Consider the following 20986-nt stretch of genomic DNA (forward strand, 5'->3'; position numbering starts at 1 on the left):
GCGAATCAGTCTCGTCTTCCCCCACAGTTGGAGGAGATTCATTCACAAAACGAGCCATATTCAAGGTAGTAAGATAAAACAGCATCTTAGACTGCCAACGTTTAAATTCAGAACCTGCGAATTTTTCCGGCTTTTCGGCAGCAGCAGGTGCTGGAGCATGTGGAACGTTGGTCGGAACTGGTGGAGCATTGTTGTTGGGCGGTGGAACATTGTTGATTGGTGGTGTCGTCATCTTCTACACGAATTTTGTCTTACGATTGTTATTGACGGGTGTAGAAATGCGGACAGAGTAACGATGTGTATGTAGGAACCGAGGCAAGAGTTGGACTCTTTCTCCGTAAGACAAAATTGCCCCGCACAGTACACACGGTTCGATGGCAAATGTCCCCAAGATACAACGGTTTGAATGAGTACGAGACCTTGTACTAGGAACTCGAACTTCCGGCGAACTACAGAATACTCGGGACTTGAGTATGAACTAGAAGACAGAATGAACGAATTAATTATCTGAATTAATTGTTGGTGTGTTTTAATCTCATTCTGGAGGGCCCTATTTATAGTTTTCCAGGGATTTCCTTGAACGGACATGACTTTCCAATCCGAAGAGGTGCACCCTTTTTTGTTTGAAGAGATGTGTCTCTTCTGTCCGAAGGGGTGTATTGTTTGGCCAACATGTGGTCCAAACCATCGTGTCTCTTCGGTCCTTAACCGCTTCCAACCGCACTGTTTGGATAAATATGTCCGAACCATCGTGTCTCTTCGGTCTTAAACCGTCTCCATATTTTTGGCATTAATTACTCATTCAATTCTTTATAGATTTAAATAAGTAAATATACCAATTTAATCTACTCAACATGTAGATTCAAAAATATCATTTAATTCCATTAATTACCAAAGTAATTATGACATTAAATAAGATATTTATTCCAACAAATTGAACTATATAACATATATATTGATAATTAAAACTTTAAGGAAAAGTTTTAACATGTTATAGATGTGTAGCTTGCTCACATAGCCTCTTGGTTTTGATTGATTGATGTATGAACTTGGCATTCTGAGGTCGTTTGAAGCAATGAAATTTATTTACACATCAGAAAAAAGAAAAAGTTGGCATTGTTCACTATTTCTGCAAGTTTATGTTATTCTAATTAAGTCACTGAAGAAGAAGAAGATGTTCTATTAATTTTAACAATAAAACAATATAATTTCAGTTTTCAGATTGTCAAGAAAAATGTTAATTTTCATGATTAAGCTTTAGATATAAAATCATTTTTATTTATTTATATATATATAAATTAATTATGACGCATGGTTGTGTAGCTGGTTTTGGACATGAAGGAAAGTAGTTCCACTATGTCTGTTGTTAGCTGCAGATTACATCGTCAAACAGTTTCATACATGTTCGTTGCTTGCCTTCACACACTTTGCTTTCCAACTTGCAAGCAACGATTTCCACGTGTAATATTTATTGCATCATTTGTTGTCTTTTTCCCATAATATTAATAAATATGTAACACACGCCTGAATGTTAAATCATAAAATAGTTTTTTGGAATTACATATAGTTTATATTATGTGTATGACGATAATTAAGTTACTCCCTCTGTTCCATTAGTAGTGTCCATTTTTTTTTTGGGTTGTCTCATTATAGTGTCTCATTCTCTTTATGGCAATATTCTTTTTCTCTATACTTAATATTTAAATAATTTTTACCAACCTACTTTATCTACTTTCCACACACTCCTTAATCTCCGTGCTCAAAAGAAATGAGACACTACTAATGAGACGGAGGGAGTATTATATGCACGCCGCCGATATATAAAAAATTATTTTGAATAAGAGAGTTAGTATATATGCAAGGGTGAGGAATTGGACGAATAAAACATACATATAAATCAATCGTAAAAAAAATGAATATTATCAAGTCGAATTTCGGATAATTTGAAAGTTGTATATCATGTTATTGAAGCATCCTTTTTCATATATATATATATATATATATATATATAGGGGCCGCTCCAATGAGACCCCCTAATTTTAGTGAGATCTAGGACACGATTTGATGCGTTTATTTTATCAATCCTATGATTGATATTGTATCTGGAGGGTGATTTTTTTTCGCAGGGTTCGAATCCTGGAGGGAGCAGAATATTTTAAATTTTGTTACTCATTAGTATATACTGCATTGTTCATCAGTATATACGACACTGTTCATCAGTATATATGTCTTATTCATTACGAATTTTTAAAATTTTATTTTTCATCGTTATATTTTTTTTTTGATCAGGAAAGGGAATTAAATTAATGATAAGAAGTCAAACTTTGGTACCAGAGGTACCTTTTGCTCGAACAAGAAGTACAGCCCCTATATATATATATATATATATATATATAGGATGACTAAAATAAGTACACTTCTTAAGTTATAAAATAAGAATCATTTTCAGCCCTTAGATCATCAAGATCTACGGTTGATTCATCATCCTGTTGGATGAATTCATGGTCCTGAGTTCGAATCCCAAAGGTAGCAAAAATTTATTTTTCGCAATTCATACCCTTTATACAACGAATTCATATGTGTTCTACGTAAAATTCATACACTTTTCCTAATTCTTATTTCTTATTTTAAGAGGTGCTCTCACGGTAGCCCTCCCATATATATATATATATATATATATATATATATATATATATATATATGGTTGAGTTCAACAGAGAATTATCTTTTTATTCATCATGAACAAATATATATTTTACGAACAAATCAACATAACTAATGAACAGACGTATTTAGTAAAAATATAGAAAAACTCGCCATCAACAGGATTCAAACCCGGGTCAAATTATTGTTCATGCGGTACATTCATCTGTTCATTAAAATTAAGATTTGTTCGTTTTTATTTTACGAATTATCTATTCTCCACAATATATATATATATATATATATATATATATATATATATATATATATATAGGCCAAGGTTCAATGAAGAAGACCTAAATGTAAGAAAGAAGAGAAAAGTAATCTCATCCGTTGATCTTATCTAATCTAACGGACATGATTTATTCACGCCATGTTCAACGAATTTTTTCGTTGAACATATGGGGGTCGAAACCCAACCCCCAAAAAAATTGTATATGTTCACAAATGTTCAATGAAAAAACCGTTGAACATGGCGTGAATAAATCATGTCTGTTAGATTAGATAAGATCAACGGATGAGATTACTTCTCTCTTCTTTCTTATATTTAGGCCTTTTTTATTGAACTCCATATATATATATATATATATATATATATATATATATATATGGAGAGGTTCAAATAAGAACCACTAATAAAATAAGAGCGGAGAACCATTTTAAGTCATTCGATCATCAAGATCTACGGTGGATGCATCATCTTGGTGGATGGATGCAGGTGCTGGGTTCGAATCCTGAAGGGAGCAAAAAAATTATTTTTTTCGGATGCATTAAATATAATAGCGGATGCATTAATTTGTATAACAGATGCAGTAATTTTATTGGTTCTTATGTTCTCACGATAATTGTGGTTCTCACTATAACCGCACCATATATATATATATATATATATATATATGACATTTAATTTGGTTTGGAAATGAAGATAGGATGCCATGAAGTGAGTAGTGGAGTTTCCACGATTTCCATTATTACTTCACTGCAAAATGCATTATAATTTGTGGGGTAGTTTTGGATTTGACAATTTCATTATTACATTAATTTTCGTTGGTTGAATTCATAAAATTTACCTAATTGGGTGCTTGTGGCTGACAATGGTGGATGTTGACTCACTACCCCACGGACACGTGGTGCTACAGTTTAACCGACACGTGGTTGTCACACATTTCCACAATTGTCAATATACTTTATTGCCTTGGTTATCCTTCTGGGGTTCATGTGCTCTTGTCCTAATCAATTTCTATGGAAAATACATTGAATTAGTGGCTTCATGTGTTCATATATTAAATATACAAGTTTCTATATTTCAAAGTTTTTTGAGAGTTTATTAAAAGAGATTTCAAAGTTTTTTGTTGTAGAATTTTCATATCTACATGTTTTTGTTTTCCCTATATAGCTCGACACTATGATCTTCCCTTTCTGCTCGATATTTATATCAACATTTTTTTTATATCTTTGCAATTTTAATATCTTATTTTTGCATTTGTTTGACGAGCATTTTGATAAATTTGTTAAATCTGCAATTTGCTCTTCAAAAGTAAAAGACAAATTTTGGTACTTAATTGATGAAATTTGTGAAAAAGAAAAAAATAGAGGTGGAGGATGGGATGATCCTAGTGGGCACACCAAATTTAATAAATTCAAATATTAGTATTTTATTTAGTAAAATACAAAATCGCATATACATTCAAGATTTGTGTAATCTGATTCATCTTTTCCGGTTAAAAATGATCTTTAAATATTCCTTGAGATATATTTATGTCAAGAGGGAAAGAATTTTCTAACTTTGTAACTCAATTTTGATAAATTTGTTCTGTAATAATCGAAACTCAATAGAACATATATTACGAACCGCTGCAGTTTGATTCCACTACATATATGGTGTCATAATTAGGACAACATTGAGGTGCATCTCTTACATTCTAAGTCTCCTTCAAACTACAACAATATTAATATACAAAGGTTGAAAATGCAAGCTTAATTAAGACATGAATAAGCCAATGTCTTTTCCTCCATCAACTCTTTTGCAGTGATGTCCATCATCTTCCTCGAAAATTCATCGATTTTGAGACCTGCAAGTACTTAAAATCTCAGCTCTCGAAAATAAGAGTTCTCATTTAAACGTCCTCCGATTCTATATACACGTGAGTGACGTTCTGACCTTGTACGATAGACCATTGTCCGTTGTGACAAGTAACGGGAAAAGAATAGATGAGGCCAGGTGGCACTCCATATGATCCATCAGAACACACCCCCATGGACACCCAACTTCCCTACAAATTAAATCACACATGATATTGAGATTGAGAGTGATAAATTAAAGTAAGCATGAGATGAGAGTGGAAATTAAACCTTAGGAGTTCCAAGAAGCCAATCACGCATATGATCACAAGCAGAGCTCGCTGCAGAAAGCGCACTAGACATCTTCCGCGCTTTCATGATCGCCGCACCCCTCTGCTGCACCCTCTCCACCAACTCCCCTCTTAGCCTGCATCAAATCAAAATCCATTATGCTTAATTAATTACTAATTAATTGAATTAATGATAGCTTTTACCACAACCAGAATCTGGCCGAACACCGACGGAATATTCCGTCGGTAAGCATCAAATTTCCGTCGGTAAATGGAGATACTGACGGATTACCGACGGATTTCACCCGTCGTTGAAACGCTCGTCGGTAAATGATTTACCGACGGATTTTTTCTGTCCGTCGGTGGGTACCGACGGATTACCGACGGACATCGCCGTCGGTAAGTCTCCGACGCCGGCGTTGGCCGTGGTAGTGGCGCGTTTACCGACGGATTACCGACGGAATTTTCCGTCGGTAAATTAATTATTATTTTTAATTATTAATTTTCGTTTTTTTTTTTTTTAATCAACCTATCTTCGTATCCTACAAGTATTTCGTATTTCTAATGTATTTTGAATTTAATTGCATATGATTTGGCCAACTTCCCAGTGGGTCACCCATCTTACTAGTGCTCTGAGTCAAGCACGCTTAACCTTCAAGTTTCTTTCGAGTGGTCGCCAGTAGAGAACACGCGTATTATTGATATAACTAGCACCTATTAATTCATTTAAACTCTATTTCAATATACAATATCATTTATTCATAACCTTAGAATATGTCGAGATGATATCTAAGACTTGTGGTGCCGGCGAAAGAATAACGGTAAATATATGATCGAATTTAAGATAATAAAAAAAATTAATATTATCGTTTATTAAAAGGAGAAAATATTATTGCTAAAAATTAGTATCAATTTTAAAATATTTGCAATAATTTAAAAATAATAATAATATAGAAAATTAATTAAAAATAATTTAAAATAAAAAAAAATAAAAAATAAAAATAAAAAATAAATAATAAAAAGTAAAAATAATAAAATAATAAAAAAATAATTTACCGACGGACTTTATCCGTCGGTACTAATTTTAAAAATAATTTAAAATAAAAAAAATAAAAAAATAAAAAAAAATAAAAAAAAATAAAAATAATAATATTTATTGAAATTACCGACGGAATATTCCGTCGGTAATCCGTCGGTAAAATATAAAAATAATTATTAAATTCAAAATTACCCAATTTTCCGACGGAGTTTAATCCGTCGGTAGATTTTCCGTCGGTATTCCGTCGGTAAAAAATAAAAAAACTATGAAAACTACCTATTTTGAGTTTGAAATGCCTTATTCAAATCACAAACTTTGCTCAAATTGCAAACTTTATTCGATAGCTCGAGCAAATGGAGCATTAGTGGTGAATGCTCCACCACTGTGAGTCGAGCATTAGTGTATTTGTGGTAAAAACATTAATGTTCGACATGCTCAACCTCTGCGAGTCGAGCATTAGTGGTAAATACACCAATGTTCGACATGCTCGACCTCTACGAATCAAGCATTAGTGATAAATACACCAATGCTCGACCTATATGCAAGTCGAACAATCATGCATGCATTCTTAAAAAATGCACTGATGCTCGACATACTCGACCATTGCGAGTCGAGCATAAGTGCAAAAAAGAAAATCATAAATGGATATAATTTATATATCTTGTGAAAGACGAATATTTTTTAAGTTTTGTCTTTTAGAACGGGTATATCTTTATGCACTAATTTATATATACCATTTGTCATCAGCAACGAGTTCTCTCACAGATCTCTCTCCGGCGATGGTTTTGACGGCGGCGTGGGTGGCGTCAGGGTATTGGGAAGAGGAGTGATTCCCCCATACGATCACATTCTTCACGTCGCCCACCTCCACCTCCAGCCTCTCCGCAATCTGCGCCACCGCGCGGTTGTGATCCAGTCTCGTGAGGCAGCTGATGTTCTTCTCTGGGATCGAAGGAGCAAATTCTTTCAAGATGAGCGCGTTTGTGTTGGCCGGATTCGCCACCACCAACACCTGCACGCACCATCCATAACTATTTCACTAATCCCCAATTAACATTCGCTAATCACCAATCACAACATCTAATCACTTACTTTGCAATCGGGAGCCGCGTGTTGCTCGAGAGCGGAGGCGTGAGCCTTGTAGATGGAGACGTTTCTCGACATCACGTCCTTCCTCTCCATGCCTTCCTTCCGGGGGGAGCCGCCGACCAAAACGGCGACGTTCACACCGCTGCATGCCTCCGCGACGTTCGTCGTCGCCACCACACCTACACTTCAAATCGTTTTCTAAGAGAAACATTTTTTTTTAATTTTTTTTTAAATGTGTGACGATGGACTCGAATCTGAACCTCTGAGAAGGGGGAGAGCAGAGTCGATGAGTTCCATTTTGACGGCGTTGAGAGACTCGGCGTTGATGTCGAGCATGTGGATGATCACAGGTTGTTGAGGACCTAGCATTTCTCCTCTTGCTATCATCGGAACTAGAGCATAACCTATCTGACCTGTCATCGGGGGCGGACGCAGAAAAACAATTTGAAAAAATTCCGACGATTAAATAATAATAAAAAAAATCAAAAAATAAATTAAGACAAGAAACATATTTTCTTCATATGATCAAGAAAATGAATCAAGAATTTGAAATTGAAATTCTTAATTAAATTCACAAAATAACATGCCTGCAGCGCCAGTAACAAGAACAGTGAGAGGTTCTCTCCCAACATCCAAAAAACTCCAAATGTGTCTCACAATTTTCCAAGACAAGAGCACACAGCCCATAACAACAAGAGGGGTTTCTAATGACAAAATTTGTTCCATTTTTAATTTCCTCTCGAATTAGAAATAGGATAAATAAAAATACACTTTTTTCAATTTTGCAGCAATTCTCCAACAGTATATAAATAGGAAATTTAAGGACCCAAAAACTGGATGGTGGGCTTGGAATATATTTTTTTTGAGATGAATTAGGTTGTAGTTGCAAACAATGTAAAAGAAAGAAAGAAAGAGGAAGACGAAATCCAGAAGGCATGTAATAGTATAGCTTCTCTTCTTACCAAAGAAAAGAACATTATATCGTATTTTAGAGTAGAATGCATGTCAAAATTAATTAATCATAAAAACATGCAAAGGAATGCATACAAATAAATCAATCTTACTAGTATTTATTTATGTGCTAAAGATATAATCATAAAATTATATAGGTATTCAAAATTATGATACATAAAAAGATATTCAACAGAAAATTATACTCCCTCCGTCCCGCTAAAGTTGGCAACATTCGTTTCGGCACGGAGATTAAGAAATTGAGTGTTATATGTTTTAATAAAGTGTGGCCTACAATTGTTGACCAAATTAGTGAGTAATTGTTGACTTAATTAAAGTAATTTTGACATTTTTAGAAAGTGGCCTACAATTGTTGACCAAATTAGTGAGTAATTGTTGACTTAATTAAAGTAAACTTTTGCCATTTTTAGAAAGTGGCCAACTTTAGTGGGACACCCAAAATAGAAATGTTGCCAACTTTAATGGGACGGAGGGAGTATTATCTTAAATTATGATTTATTAATTCTTATTGAATATTGAATATTTATAATTATAATTTAATTAGGATGAATGATCGTGCATCCGAATGTATCGGAACGTGCCTCTCTTCACATAAAAAGGATATCACATGCTATAGCCTCATCGCATGAGTTGTTAACAACACTTCATCGATTAATATAGACAGGAATTGACAAATTAAATTTTGTTACAACGGTAAGAAATATCAAAACAAAATATATCATAATTTGATTTTACCTAAGATTCGATTTTTTTATAAAAATAAATAAATTAATGAATTAATAATTAAAATGTATATAATATATATATATATATATATATATATATATATATTAAATAAATTATTAAATAATCTCGAAATTTTTCTAAAAATGATAACTGAAACCGAACCGATAACCAAAAAATTCGGTTATTGGATACCCAAACCCGAAAATTTCGATTCGGTTAACGAAATATCCAAAACCCGATAACCAATTAGACAGTCCTATTAATAGGCATATTAGACAATGATTTTTGGTGTCCGTCTCGTCTAAATTCTCAATCACAGCTAGACAATGGCTACGCTAAAAACTGTTATCTATTAGCATACAGACAACCATTTTTGAAGCCTATTATCTATATTATGTTATCTATTTGCGAATTTCTTGTAGTGAGCTCATGATTCATCGCATAATTAACGGTTCGTGATAAACCACACTTTCCAATCTCATTCAATATACGGTGTAAATGAATCCAATTTAGTCGAGTATTGACAAGGTATCAAAATTGACTCGCTTGTTATTACTTTGAAATAACAATATTGAATAATGAAAAAAAAATGTTTGACAAACCTTAACAAGCTTAAAGATATTTATTTAATGAACATATATGTATGTATAATAAGTTTAATTGATAGCAATTATTTGAAGTAGAATAATTATATATGTAATGAGTATATACAATATAATAGGTGGAATATAATTCTAACAATTGTTTTATTTTTTTTAAATCATCAAGTTCGTAATCAAACTACAAGTAAAATGTCCATATGATCAATTAATGTCTCAATATATCTATCTATTAATATAATCTCTACAAATTAATTAGTTTCGTATCAAGTTAGCTCACAAAACTACAAGTCGGGTCCAGAGCTATCAAATGGGCCATATCAGTCAAGCCTGGTCTAATTTATATATATAGAGAGAGAGTGGTTCCGTTCAGAATGCTAAATGTATTGAGAATTGAGAATGCGCCTTAACTCTGTCGAATAAGTCAACAATTTTGATAAATAAGTCAATAATTTTTATGAACAAGTATTTTAGTATGGGTTTGAATCTTGGAAGAAGCGAGACTTTCACTATATTTTAATAGATACACATGTTCATCAGTTTAATTGATTTATTCAAAAAAATTATTGATTTGTTTCATTATTCTCAATTCTCAACACATTTAAAATTCTCAATAGAACCACATCTTATTGAGTTAGGTTTTATTAAAAATACTATTTTTCATAAGAAATAAGAATATTGTATAAGTCAGTATATAGTGTTGCATAAACTGTCTGTAATGACTGAATAACGTGATTCAATTAATTGATAATTTTTTTGATCCCTCTAGGATTCTAACCCATGTAATTTTTTGCCCCCCTCTTAGTAAATTAATATCAGTCATAGACTCGCAGGATTTGAAAATCTAACATTATAAATTCATTCTCATTTCTCACCACATTTTTTCATCTTCATTTGATCTCTCTCTCTCTCTCTCTCTCTCTCTATATATATATATATATATATATATATATATATATATATAGATTGGGGTGGGCTAAAATAAAAGCACCTCTTAAAATATAAAATAAAAACCATTTTTAGCCCTTAGATAATCAAGATCTACGATTGATTCATCACCTTGTTGAATGAATTCATGATTCGGAGTTTGAATCTCATACCTTTATACAGCGAATTCATACTTATTATACATAAAATTCATATATTGTCGGTTCTCATTTTTTATTTTAAGAGTTGTTTTTACCGTAGTCCCTCCCTATATTTACATTATATACATACATATATATATATATATAGAACTATACTTAGAAATTATAAAAACAAGTAAGATATTATAGGTAGTTCTTCAAAAAAAAAAATTATAGGTAGATTAATTTTTTTAAGAATACGTAATTTTAGTATTTAGTATTAACAATTGATATACAAGGGATATTATTTTATATTGCTATTATAAAATAGATCAAGGTATAGATATAGATATAGACATAGATGAGTAGTAGTACATGATTATGATTAAACAAGAAGCCAATTGTGATTAATTTAGGCGGCTGGCGCCGGTGAGGAGTTATGACTAATATCAACAAAGCCGCATGGTTATGTTTCACATGAGTTGACTAATAGAAAAGATGATTATGTATTTATGTTTCACATGTTTCCCAACTTCTCAAATAGAGCTTCATCACATAACATAATGCATTACTCTTTTCGTCTCTAAAATATGTACTTGTATTTTTTCTTATCTATTTTTAAAATAAGTACTCAGTTTTTTTTTATAAGTATATAGTTTTGTTCACACATTCAATCAATTTATTAAAATTTAGATCATTCTTAAATGAGTACTAATTTTAGAGACGAAGAGAGTAATATTTATAGAGCATCCGCATTGAGCTTACTTGATAGCCTACTTGATAACTTACTTGATAGGAGGGGACCACAATGAGTAAGGAGGCCACATTGAAATTACTTGATAGCTTACTTGATTTTTTTAGTTTTGATTTTTATGTTTTTTATTTAATTTTAATTGCTCAAATTTAAATAACACAATTTACTAATAATTAAAATTTCATTGATTTAAAGATCCTAAAAATTACATAAAAAAAACCTAAAGACATAAATTTAAAATTACTTAAATCCTAAAAAATGATGGCCACCAAGAATTAAAATATAATTAAAATCCCATAGATGAGCTCTGGTATCTATAATTAAAGAATTACACAAAATAGATGACACTGCCAATTAAAAAATCCCATAAATGAAAAGGAAGATACTAATATATATATTTTTAATTATGGCAAAAAAAGAGATCGGGGTTACCCGTTCTATCGGGTAACCCTCGAGTAGATGTTACCTGCATTGGGCTACTTGATCTTGGGGCAATTCAAGTAGGGGCGATCGAGTAGCCCCAATGCGGATGCTCTTAGTGGATGATAGTCTCACCCAACCATGCCACAAACATGCATGCAATTTTTGTACGAGAAAACAACATATTAAATATATTCTTTTGAGTTTAAATATGAGTTATTTGCTGGTTACAGTCAAATTTCTATACGATAATTACTATATATAAAAGGGGTTTTAATTCAGATTTTGTGGTTGGAGATGGCCTTAACTCTATATATAACAATTTCTAAAATGACTATTTACATACTACTACTTTGTAAATATTTTAATTTGGTGAAGTTATGACTGATATCAACACCAACAAACATTAAATGCCTATTTACACACTACTGTTATATTTATATATTTTTTATCATATAGTAAATTACTAGTGTGGCTGCCACTTGTGTCCAAAACTATTTATAGAGTTGCGTGGTTCAGATCATACAGCTTCAAGAAATCAATTAAACTTTCTAATATATGTTTACAAAAGATTGATATTCTAGAGAGAGAGAGAGAGAGAGAGATGGTAATTTGTAAGCCTGCATTGTTTGGTCATCGCTGTTGGTCTGTGAAGAAGCATAGAACTTATAGCTACCGATGCCTCAACAATCGATTTAATGATTTATTAGTTAGTCCAAAATCAAATCTTACCATCTCATATATATATAAATTACTATATATTATTATTATATATAACGATGTTTGGTGAAAGCTCAGGTTGTTGAAAAGAATGGTGGTTCAAGAACAGCACTCATCAACTCACCCTCTTCACTCAATGCAATTAACAACTCAATGGTTAGTTTTTTTTTTTTAACAACTTCATTTCCCAATGCAATTTCGTCTCAAGTTGTTTCTTTCTAATAATCCATGTTTCCTTCAATTGTATCAATATATTCATTTATGAAATTAAGCAGAGAGCTATTACGAAAATTGATTACCCAATTCATCCCCGCGCGGCTTTGTTGAGATATACTCCCTCCGTCCCACGAATTTTGACACGTTTGGTTTCGGCACGAGAATTAAGGAGTTGTAGATTAGTGTTTTAAGTGTATATATAGTTAATAAAGAAGGTAAGGTAATAATTACCTTATTTGGAAATGTGTCAAGATTCGTGGGACGGCCCAAAAAGGAAAACATGTCAAAATTCGTGGGACGGAGGGAGTAGTTTGATGAAGATTGAGGAACAATTAATAGTGTATATTTGGAGAAGATTTATTACATCCTTAATTATATTAATTACTTGAAAGTTGAAATGAAACGTAGGTTGTGAAGCTGCAAAAGATGTATAGAGAGTGGGAGGATGATCCCGACGTTGGGTTCGTAATCTTGAAGGTATTAATTAAGTAATATGTTTAACACATAAATCTCTTTAATTATCTCGAAAATTTTAAACATATTTATTAATGGATTTGGAAATCATGAAGGGGAGAGGCAGGGCATTTTCTGCTGGTGGAGATCTCCGTTCTATTTTTAATATGATGAAACAAGGTCTCTCTCTCTCTTTTAGGTTAAAAAAATGAATATATTTGTGCATGCGTTGGCCTAGTGGTAGTTAAGTAGTTAATGTCCAATTTAGAGTTATTGGATTTGAGTTCGTTATTGTGCGATCTTTAAATTTCTTTATTTATTTATTTGTTAATAAAAAAAAATTGACCATATTTAGAGATTTATTTATGGTTGAATCGACACAGGCAAGCTAGAGGAGTGCAAACAGTTTTTCAGGAATGCATATGGTCTTATACACATGATTGCTACGTATTCGAAGCCACATGTAAGAAATTACTATGCTTTCAATATGCAAACCAAGTGTAATACATAAACAAAAAATGAGAAGTATTTTCTCAATTAAAAGTGCTCGTTTGGTTCAAGTAGAGGAATGGAAAGGGAATGAAATCAAATAAAGGAGTGGAATGATAACAATAACCATTAATTACTTTTATTGAGTGTTTGGTTAAACAATGAAAATGAATCATTAGTAAGGGATTCCCTTTCTTTTGGTTCCCCTCTATTTTGAGGGGAAATAAATTGGGTAATTGGGTTACCCTCAAGTAAGGATAATGGTTAACCCATTACTCAAACCAAACAACAAGTAATGGATTCAATTAATTGAATCCCTTTCCAACCTCTAAAAACACCCAACCAAACGTGGGCTTAAGCTCGTATTAGTTGCAAAACTGAGCTAAACAACAACATCAACGTTACATAATGATTAGACAAGCATCCAAAGCAACACCTTATGATAAGATCATAAGCAAAAATGAAGATTGACAAGAGGATTTTTCTTTATTAAAATCTTGCGTTAGTCGGATCGGATAATTGAGCTCACGTCTTAAAAATTTTCGAATCTAATCCTCCTTTGTTTCGAGCTATTCTGTGAATCCCTCGATATTGACATCCAAAATAACTTATGTGAGACAATAAAAATCAAGATTCAAACTCATATCCAAGAGGTGTAATGGTTACTATTACAGGTTGCCATCTTAAATGGGATCACAATGGGTGGTGGGGCTGGAATTTCAGTCCTTGGAACATTTCGCGTTGCGACTCAACAAACTGTAACACTCTCTTATTTTTCATTATCTTTTCTCCTATATTTTTTCTCTATTTTTTTTAACCTTAGAAAATGGACATAATTAGATGTAAAAAAATTGCAGGTATTTGCTACTCCTGAGACATTGATCGGTTTCCATCCAGATGGCGCCGCATCCTTTTACCTCTCCCGTCTGCCTTACCATTTGGGTAACCATGATACTATTTGGACAAAATATATCCGAACACAAAAATGATTTAATATTTTTAAAAATTAATTTTATTTAATAATTGTTTTAATTTTTATTATTATTTTAAAAATTGCAATGTGAAAAAAATAATACTAGAAACTAACTAGATTCTTTTAAAATTTGAAGCAAAATTTTTAAATAAATCAAGATTTTAAAGTATTTATTCTTTTTTTGTGCGAACATATTTTGTCCAAATAACACTATTCTTTTAGTAAACTATGTTATATTTTGGAAATGTTAAATTTGAAAATGAACATCAATTTTAGTATATAATTAAAACTTTGATGATTTATATTGGTTTGCAGGCGAGTATCTAGGCCTCATAGGGGACACACTCAATGGGGCAGAGATGTTGTCGTGTGGACTAGCTACACACTACACACATTCCACAGTAACTTTTTTTTTTATATATGTTTGAGATTCTTCATTTTCAATTTTATAAATTATTAATAGTAATAATATTCACTTTGTTGGTGAGCAGAATCTTCCCTTGGTTGATAAAGTAGTAGCAAACTTGGTGACGGCTAGTGCTGATCCCTCTCCCATTGCAACTTGTTTACAAAAATTTCAAGATTCAGTTCTTCACCATCACACTAGCCTATTTCACAGGTGAAATCACCGCCTCCATATCTCACCTACTAAACTACATTCAGACCACACATGACTGGTTTCGACGTCGGTTTAGGCTGCAAATCATCGACACGTGTTTCAGGCACAACACGATCGAGGAAATCGTTCAGTCTCTGGTAACAACACACAGTCAATATTCACACATCACACAACCCTGCAACTAACCAACTCCTTTCAGGAGGATGAGGCTGCCAGAGAGAACGATGCATGGTGTAGATCGACTATCAAGAAGCTCAAAGGGATCGCTCCTCTGAGCTTGAAGGTCGCCTTAGCTTCTGTAAGTCTGTGCTAGTGTGTGCTCTACAATTATCTGCAAATTGTTGGTGTGTTTATATTGAGCTATTGATCAGACTAGTATCACTCTCGTGCGATGCACGACGATATCTACTTAATTAAAATAGTAAAAAAATTATAGTGTGTTTTAGAATACTATATTTTAAAAAATTATAGTATGTTTTAGAATATTATATAAAATAGCTGTAATAGAGATAGTATCGGTTAAAACGAAGATAACACTGTTTCATCTTATAATTGGAAGCGTATCAAATGAATGATCAAGATCTTGACAAAACTTTTTTATCTAATAATTATTATTATCTTTTTAAAATTTCCACCAAAATATCTAGATATATTTCTTTTAAATTTTCGATTACTCTTGAAAGAGATTTTGAAACTTATAATTACATTTTACTGATTTGCATTTCACAACATATTTTTTTAAGGCGTTAATTGACTGTAAATCCACAAACTATTAGTGAATTTTGGTATTTTTTTCAACTATATAAAGTTGTAATATAAATATATAAACTTTAGCTCATTCTAAAATTTGCCCAAAATTTTAATTTCGTTCAAATCTATATTAAAGATGATATATATTATATTAAAATAATATACAAAATTTCTACTGAAATATATACATATGTATACATAGGGTTAGGTTCAATTTAGATTTCTAAATATTTTGCGAAATTGCGAAACATTAAACTAATCAATAATTATGATGAACACGAGTTCGAATCCTGGAATGAACATATTAAATAAAATATGTCGCGTTCATCAAAATTATATACATGTTCATCAAAAGAATTCCGCGAAATTGATAGCAATTAGATTACATAAAATAGATGGATGACATCTAATCTCAATTCTACAAATATTTATGTTACACGAAAATTATGGGGTCTCATTGGAGCGGCCCCTATATATATATATATATATATATATATATATATAGGGTATGTGGAAGGCTAAAATAAGAACGCTTCTTAAAATATAAATTAGGAACCATTTTCAGCCCTTAGATCATCAAGATCTACGGTTGATTCATCACCTTGTTGGATAAATTCATGGTCCTGAGTTCGAATCCCAAAGGTAGCAAAAAATTATTTTTCGCAATTCATGCCTATATACAGTTTATTCATGCGTGTTATACATAAAATTCATGCATTGTTGCTGGTTCGTAATTCTTAAAATAAGGGTGATTTATTGAATAACCGCCCCCTATAGGGTATATATATATAGGGAGGTTTAGGAAAGAACCATAAATAAAAAAAGAACAGAGAACCATTTTCAGTCATTCGATCATCAAGATCTACGGTGGATGCATCATCTTGTTGGATGAATGCAGATCCTGGGTTCGAATCCTGAAGGGAGCAATTTTTTTTATTTTTTTTAGTGCATTAATTTTAACAGCGAATGCATTAGATTTGATGGTTCTCACGTTCTCACAAATAATGTAGTTCTCTCTAGAACCACACACACACACACACATATATATATATATATATATATATATATATATATGTGTGTGTGTGTGTGTGTGTGTTAATATATTATATCTATATATACTTTTTTTTACATTTAATGAATATATAGTTTAATTTTAAAATTTATATTTTGATAAAATAATAACAAATACAACCAAGCAACAATTATCCTAAAATAGATGATCAAGGATCATGACATTTTAAATATTTTTTTATGCATTAAATGAATAAATTAATTCGATCAAATTCGGCCAACAAACAATTAAACTTTTCAATCGAAATTATAAGTGATTTTGTAAAAAAAAATGGTGCGATTATAAGTCATATTATAGAAATAAAAAATTAAATAATACTATAAATTATAGTACCATGATTATATTATAATTAATTTGGTGCGATTATTATTTTGATACACAACTATAGTGACTTGATTAATCTTAAATGTTCATTTATTTTATACTTGCTAACTGAATGTTCATAAAAGAAAGAATAAATAAATAAATAAATATCGTATATACATTAACTGAGATGATGATTTTAGACAAAAATATGTGATTACATATTTTATTAAATAAACGTGTAACTGAATATTATATATACGCTCTGAAAATATTTTATGATCATTTTAGAAAAAATATGTGATTACATGTTTCATTAAATATACATGTAACTAAATATTGTATATACATTAACTGAATATTTTATGATCATTTTAGACAAAAATATGTTGCGACATATTTCATTAAATAAACATGCAATACTGGTCATATAAGATAGTGTTAAGCTACAATTCCCTTTTATATAAGAACCACACGGTAAAAGCTATGAAAATGTGATAAATTGTATCAATAGAAAAAATTAAAATAAAAAAAATACATGTATAATCTAGTGCAGACGAAATGAAAAAAATAATAGAAACAAAAAAATTATTTCTAATAATAGGACGGAGGGAGTATTTTTTAAAGTGATTGAGCTTTTATATATATATATATAGATACGGCTAGGAAGGTCCCAGACACTCGAGCAATGCCTCGTTCGAGAATACACAATGACTGTGCAAGCACTGTCCAAACAGATTTCAACTGACTTCTATGAGGTATATAAACACAGTGTTTTCTGGAAAAATGTTGTTTGCTCTCTTCATCCACTTATGCCCTTGCCCCGTTTCTCAGGGCATTCGAGCAAAACTAGTAGATAAAGACTATTCTCCCAAGGTAAAACTAGAATCAATTTCTTGAGAGATTTTTGTTTCACTTCTTTCTCATTCACTGCAATTCTATGCAGTGGGATCCTCCAAGACTGGAGCAGGTGTCTCAAGACATGGTTGATCGCTACTTTTCGCCTCTATCCCCATTCGAGCCCCAACTCGAGCTACCCAAACATGAAAATACGGTGTCCTAAACACAGGTTTATGAAATACAGAATCCTATGTATTATCAGAACACAAAAGAAGCTTGTCATAATGGTTGTTGTGCATCTGCATCAGATACAATTGACAAATTCAATGCAATTTGACATGCTATAGACAAGATCATTTTGTTTCAGTACTGTTCATCAACTTCCAACAAATTCTACCAGCATCTACTGATCACTCAAAAAATTCACTAACCAGTTCAAGATTATAGGCAAAACATCTCGTTGAGTAGCTTACTTGTCCAATGTACAGCCCGAGCAAAAGGAGATATCTAATCAGTTTCCAAGGATGTCGCATCTTTTTGCACCATCTGCCAAGAAAAATGCTAGTGTCTTGTCAGTAATGCAGCAGAGAAATCTTCACAAACATTAACTGGACCACAGTCGTTAAAAAAGGAAACTCATTTCTTATAAATTTCTGGTTATGGCAACAAATTGGACACAGGCCAGCAACACAGAACATGATTATTAACATGTCCAAAAACACACATAGATATAGAGACAATTACAGATAAAGCCATTGCATTAGCACACTCATACATAGCTTGTCACAAGCAGGTTATTCAGAATATTGTGCATCATAATTTCGTAGCTGCTTGAATCAAATTAATTATTTTCTCGTATGACCATAGAAATAACATATTTTCACTGTATCATAATTGAAACCAAATCATGCAATGCCCCAAAGAAGGATTGGAATTACCTTGCCAGAATAAAACAAACAATAAAAAACATGAAATATATGCACAACAAAATAAGGCAATAAATTTACTATACTTTACCTGAACTACATAGTCTTTGATTTTGTCGTAGATAGGCGCATCTAGAGCTCTCTCAGCAAGCTCATAATACACTGTGTTGCCTTCGGGACCAGTAACTTTTTCTTTCTGCAAATATCTGCAACATAATACCAAGATTAGATATTGAGGCCAACCAAAGTCTGTAAGAATGTACTAACAATCACCTTTGCTGGACAAGAGCTTCTAACGCCAGTTTGGTACTTGAAAAAAGAGGATGGTTTTCCTCATTTTCATGCAATCCCAAGCGCTTTAGATGATGCCAAAGATTTTCTTCAAGAGTTGCAAAGAAAACAAATCTTTGTATGTTAACCGAAAAATTATAAACAACAAATGAATGGAAAGTAAGTATAATTGTCACACAAATTGATCCAGGAAGCAGCCACACCTTCAGTAATTCTGCCTCCCGCTAGATGAATTATCCCAATTACAACAAAAGTTAAACCTGACATATGTGCTGAACTCTTATCTTCTACATGTTTTCCATAGACATCAGAAGGCAGCTTACTTATGATTATATACGATTTTGCGTCACCAACAGCTGCAACAAAGAAAAAATGAGCCATCAGAGTAGAAAGTGTACGAAACTCTACGAGTTAATTATAGAGCTCTTAATCGTAGCCCTTGATGACTAGCTCCTTATTGCAAACCAGGAACCGTATAAAGGGGAATGATATAACTCTACGCATTAGTGTATACATGTGTGTGTTGTTCGACTGGACTTCTCCAATAGTAACAGAAATATGACTACAGAGCACTGCAGAAGAAGAAAAACCACATCTTTGTCAACATAAGGCTATGGAAATCATACAAAGCCCCTCAATTTTCACGTGTTTCTTTCAACTCAGAGAGTTCAGCAGTGGAGAGTCATTAACCCTCTCTTCACCCGGAAAGACGTTGCGAGAAGGAAACTTACTTCTTTTAAAAAAAAATGTAATATTTTCAACCTAAAAGCTAGACTAATTCTTATACAGCTACTATTAAAGCACATTATTACTCATGTTTGATTCCTTTACTTTAAGTTCAAAAGTTAACATTTATAATCCTTCACAGATTCAAGACCTCCTAAACACATCTGCACAGCAAAATGACCAAGCAAACAATCAAACACGTGCCAGACATTTTTCATTGAATGAACCAAAATAAACAAATAAATTAACGAAACTCACACTGTTGTGATTGCGAAGCACGGCCTGGATTGGCTGCCGCCGAAGGCCGAGAACGCTGAAGTTCTCTCATTTCGTACCCGAAGATTGAAGAGAGTTTCACTTTGGCCTCATCGATTACAAAAGAAGGAAAATTTTTCATCTTATACCCTTTACCCGTAATCAACTGAGTCAGTTCCTCCCTTCTAATCGGGCAGCCTGAATTTTGCTCGGTTTTGAACAGGATGTAACGGATCACTTCCCCTACCAATTTATCCTTTTCCTGCGCCCAAAACAGAAGACACGCGCACATTATTAGCCACGACAGAGCTCGATTGTAACCTTCACCAATATCACTGAAGCAAACACAACAATGGCGGAAATAAAGGGAACCTACATGCTGTGATATGTCAAACTGAGGAGAGCTTTCAGGATTGGAAGACATTCTGCAGAAGCTGAGTGAATCAAAAACCCTAATTTCGAGCCTCCCAAGCAAAATTGAAATTCGCGCGTGCTGATACTGGGCGGATCATAGGGATAAGTCACCTTCACTCTCTCTCTCTCTCTTTTTGTGAGTAAAATATTAAAAAATTGAAGACACTCTGTAATTGGGCGGGCGCCAAAAATATTTTACTGCTAACCGTGGTAGGTTTT

The 20986-nt window shown here is 32.5% G+C and overlaps 3 protein-coding genes across 5 annotated transcripts; 1 reads left to right on the top strand and 2 right to left on the bottom strand.

Annotated features, from left to right (window-relative positions):
• Positions 1-4500: 4500 nt before the first annotated feature.
• On the bottom strand, positions 4501-8051 carry LOC131020616 (malate dehydrogenase, cytoplasmic-like). Its single transcript, XM_057949540.1, has 7 exons — positions 7770-8051; positions 7443-7595; positions 7186-7361; positions 6828-7105; positions 5056-5191; positions 4865-4976; positions 4501-4775 (listed from the first exon to the last, which is right to left on the bottom strand). Exons 1-7 carry the CDS (start codon positions 7906-7908, stop codon positions 4681-4683), a joined length of 1089 nt encoding a protein of 362 aa, XP_057805523.1. The 5' UTR covers positions 7909-8051; the 3' UTR covers positions 4501-4680.
• A 4190-nt stretch (positions 8052-12241) lies between these two features.
• LOC131020617 (3-hydroxyisobutyryl-CoA hydrolase-like protein 1, mitochondrial) lies at positions 12242-18521 on the top strand. The gene is made up of 14 exons (XM_057949541.1): positions 12242-12429; positions 12519-12596; positions 13065-13133; positions 13226-13289; positions 13493-13572; positions 14273-14356; positions 14456-14540; positions 14887-14972; positions 15063-15190; positions 15267-15327; positions 15390-15488; positions 17972-18073; positions 18150-18191; positions 18262-18521. The coding sequence occupies exons 1-14, from the start codon at positions 12325-12327 to the stop codon at positions 18376-18378; spliced, it is 1200 nt and encodes a 399-aa protein (XP_057805524.1). The 5' UTR covers positions 12242-12324; the 3' UTR covers positions 18379-18521.
• LOC131020618 (uncharacterized) lies at positions 17796-20914 on the bottom strand. 3 transcript variants are annotated; one of them, XM_057949543.1, is made up of 7 exons: positions 20730-20906; positions 20357-20615; positions 19576-19728; positions 19355-19460; positions 19173-19287; positions 18629-18701; positions 17796-18348 (listed from the first exon to the last, which is right to left on the bottom strand). In XM_057949543.1, the coding sequence occupies exons 1-6, from the start codon at positions 20775-20777 to the stop codon at positions 18663-18665; spliced, it is 720 nt and encodes a 239-aa protein (XP_057805526.1). In that variant the 5' UTR covers positions 20778-20906; the 3' UTR covers positions 17796-18348; positions 18629-18662. The 3 variants fall into 3 exon arrangements, with proteins under 3 accessions (XP_057805526.1, XP_057805525.1, XP_057805527.1); XM_057949542.1 differs by lacking the exon at positions 17796-18348 and adding an exon at positions 18386-18454; XM_057949544.1 differs by lacking the exon at positions 17796-18348 and having other exon boundaries at positions 18386-18701; positions 20730-20914.
• Between the last annotated feature and the right edge of the window lie 72 nt (positions 20915-20986).

The sequence above is a fragment of the Salvia miltiorrhiza genome, chromosome 4 (assembly GCF_028751815.1).
Source record: "Salvia miltiorrhiza cultivar Shanhuang (shh) chromosome 4, IMPLAD_Smil_shh, whole genome shotgun sequence".
In the NCBI taxonomy this organism is placed as follows: Eukaryota; Viridiplantae; Streptophyta; class Magnoliopsida; order Lamiales; family Lamiaceae; genus Salvia; species Salvia miltiorrhiza.

Bases quoted from the DNA above. Each gene is read 5' to 3' on its own strand.
- LOC131020618 (XM_057949543.1), bottom strand. From the start codon at position 20,777: ATGTCTTCCAATCCTGAAAGCTCTCCTCAGTTTGACATATCACAGCAT. The intron at 19,729-20,356 runs GTGAGTTTCGTT...TCTTTGTTGCAG, and splicing joins TGCTTCGCAATCACAACAGT to CTGTTGGTGACGCAAAATCG. The intron at 19,288-19,354 runs GTGATTGTTAGT...ATTATGTTGCAG, and splicing joins GAAGCTCTTGTCCAGCAAAG to ATATTTGCAGAAAGAAAAAG.
- LOC131020617 (XM_057949541.1), top strand. From the start codon at position 12,325: ATGGTAATTTGTAAGCCTGCATTGTTTGGTCATCGCTGTTGGTCTGTG. The intron at 12,597-13,064 runs GTTAGTTTTTTT...AATGAAACGTAG, and splicing joins ATGCAATTAACAACTCAATG to GTTGTGAAGCTGCAAAAGAT. The intron at 13,573-14,272 runs GTAAGAAATTAC...TTACTATTACAG, and splicing joins CTACGTATTCGAAGCCACAT to GTTGCCATCTTAAATGGGAT.
- LOC131020616 (XM_057949540.1), bottom strand. From the start codon at position 7,908: ATGGAACAAATTTTGTCATTAGAAACCCCTCTTGTTGTTATGGGCTGT. The intron at 7,596-7,769 runs GCATGTTATTTT...CCCCGATGACAG, and splicing joins TCTTGTTACTGGCGCTGCAG to GTCAGATAGGTTATGCTCTA. The intron at 5,192-6,827 runs GTATATATAAAT...GATTTGATGCAG, and splicing joins CTCGTTGCTGATGACAAATG to GCTAAGAGGGGAGTTGGTGG.